This window comes from Argentina anserina, chromosome 1 (genome assembly GCF_933775445.1).
Source record: "Argentina anserina chromosome 1, drPotAnse1.1, whole genome shotgun sequence".
Classification (NCBI taxonomy): Eukaryota; Viridiplantae; Streptophyta; class Magnoliopsida; order Rosales; family Rosaceae; genus Argentina; species Argentina anserina.
Window position 1 is genome coordinate 11,222,381 of NC_065872.1, and position 2,003 is coordinate 11,224,383.

Sequence of the window (2,003 nt, forward strand, 5' to 3'; positions counted from 1 at the left end):
TATATGTCGCTGTAAAGTGTATCAGGCGACATATGATAAAAACTCTTATGTCGCCTTATACTCATTACATCGACATATATTATGTCGCCTCATATTCATTCTAGCGACAAATATTATGTCGCCTGATAGCTTTAACTGTGACAGGCTAGTAGGCGACATAATTGAATTTTCTCTATGAGGTGACATATTTGAAACCCTCTTTTGGCTGTTTAATTAGCTTTTCTTATGACATATAAAACATTTATCGAAGCACCTATATCAACCATGACATTTTCAAAGAATGTGTTACCAATTTTGCATGAGACATAAAAACTTCACGGGTCCTTCATCTTAGTGGGTAGTTTCCACTGGATAACAGCCCAAACTGTCTCATTCATCTTTACTACATTCTCTTCCCTAGTTTGTCTCCGTGAAGTGCAAAGCTCTTTTAAGCATTTGGCATACTTTGAGATTTGCTTGATGCACTCCAACAATGGAAGGTTAACTTGCACCTTCCTAAAAACTTCCAACACTTCCTCATCAGATTTGTCCTTCTTGATCTTAGCAAACCTAGAAGGAAAAGGTACAAACGAAATATGATTAGTCTTAACTAAATCACTTGAGTTAGAACTTGTACCTTTTGGTGCCTCTTGGAACGGCACACTCTCCTTCTTAGAGGTCGTTGGATCTTTCTCCAAATCCTTGTTGATCACAATCTCTTCATCATCATCAGCAATGTGGCCCGTTTGGGTCTTCTTTAAAACTCTAGGTTGATCCACTAGCTCCAGCCCACTCCTTGTTATGATGGCTTGGACTTGCTCATCCCTTGGGTTAGTTATAACTCCACTTGGTAGCTTTCCTTATTCAGAGAAACGACCCATGCAATCAACTACTTGGCCCATATGCATCTTTAACTCCGCATTGTCGTTATTATTTGCTTGTTAGCCCACTACCAAAGTTTGAGTGACGGTGTTCAACTGACTCTGCCCAGCAGCTAAAGACTTTAACATTTCCTCATAATTGGGAGCACTTGTCACATTTGGAGGTGTGACATTGAGATGGGGAGCTTGCGGTCTTGCAAACAAAATAGACGGGCGAGGCCCATATTGCATAGCATGATGTTGTGGCCTAAGCACATTGTCATTGTTAGACCACCAGAAATTTGGATGACCACGTAAACCAGGGTTGTAAGTATTGGAGAACGGATTGTACCCCTGGCCTCCCTGATAACTAAGGGCATTCACTTCCTCATATCCTCTACCAGAAGTATGTTGGGAACACTGATCAGTGGGGTGCCCCTCCGTACAAATACCGCAAACTTGTGCTATACTTGTTCTCATAAACTGACTCATCATTTTGGAAAGCTTGTCAACCATGTCCTCTAGAGCAGAATTAGAACTCGAATTTGTCTTATGCACTTGTCTTGTGGAACTAGCAGATGTTCCAAATTGCTGATTGTTAATGGCTCTTTTTTCCAATAGATCATTTGCTACCACATTACTCTTGTGTAGAAATGATCCACCAGCTGTTGAATCTAGAAACTCTCTCTCCATTTTTGTAGTAATCCTTCATAGGAATACTGAAGCAACATACCTTCTCTAATCTCTTGGGTTGGGCATGATGCTACAAGAGATTTGAACCTCTCATAGTAATTGTTGTATGAGTCATCTGACCCTTGCTGTTATCTACTTTCTGATGTGTGTCACCCTTGAAGTGGGAAAATACTTCGACAAAAACTCATTCACCATTGTTGTCCACGAAGTAATACGACCAGTAGGTACCTCAAACAACTACTTTTGAGCTAGATCCTCTAATGTATATGGAAACGCCCTCATCTTTACTGTCTGAATATCAGATCCTCTGGGGCACATGGTCTCACAATTGAACTCAAACAATGTAAGATGCTGATTGGGGTCATCTCCTAAGTGTCCATGGAACTTAGGCAAATGATGTAGGAATTCACTCTTCAACTCAAAATCACTCGTCTTGCCCTCCTCTCGAACATAGTACGCTATGTTAGAGGA

At 40.8% G+C, this 2,003-nt stretch overlaps 1 protein-coding gene across 1 annotated transcript; it reads right to left on the bottom strand.

Annotated features, from left to right (window-relative positions):
* Window positions 1-314: 314 nt before the first annotated feature.
* On the bottom strand, window positions 315-1,532 carry LOC126801790 (uncharacterized). The gene is made up of 2 exons (XM_050529253.1): window positions 962-1,532; window positions 315-838 (listed from the first exon to the last, which is right to left on the bottom strand). Exons 1-2 carry the CDS (start codon window positions 1,530-1,532, stop codon window positions 315-317), a joined length of 1,095 nt encoding a protein of 364 aa, XP_050385210.1.
* Between the last annotated feature and the right edge of the window lie 471 nt (window positions 1,533-2,003).

Excerpts from the sequence above, each read along its gene's own strand:
- LOC126801790 (XM_050529253.1), bottom strand. The coding sequence starts at position 1,532 with ATGGAGAGAGAGTTTCTAGATTCAACAGCTGGTGGATCATTTCTACAC. Across the intron at positions 839-961 it reads GTCTTTAGCTGCTGGGCAGA|GAAAGCTACCAAGTGGAGTT; the intron begins GTCAGTTGAACA and ends TCTCTGAATAAG.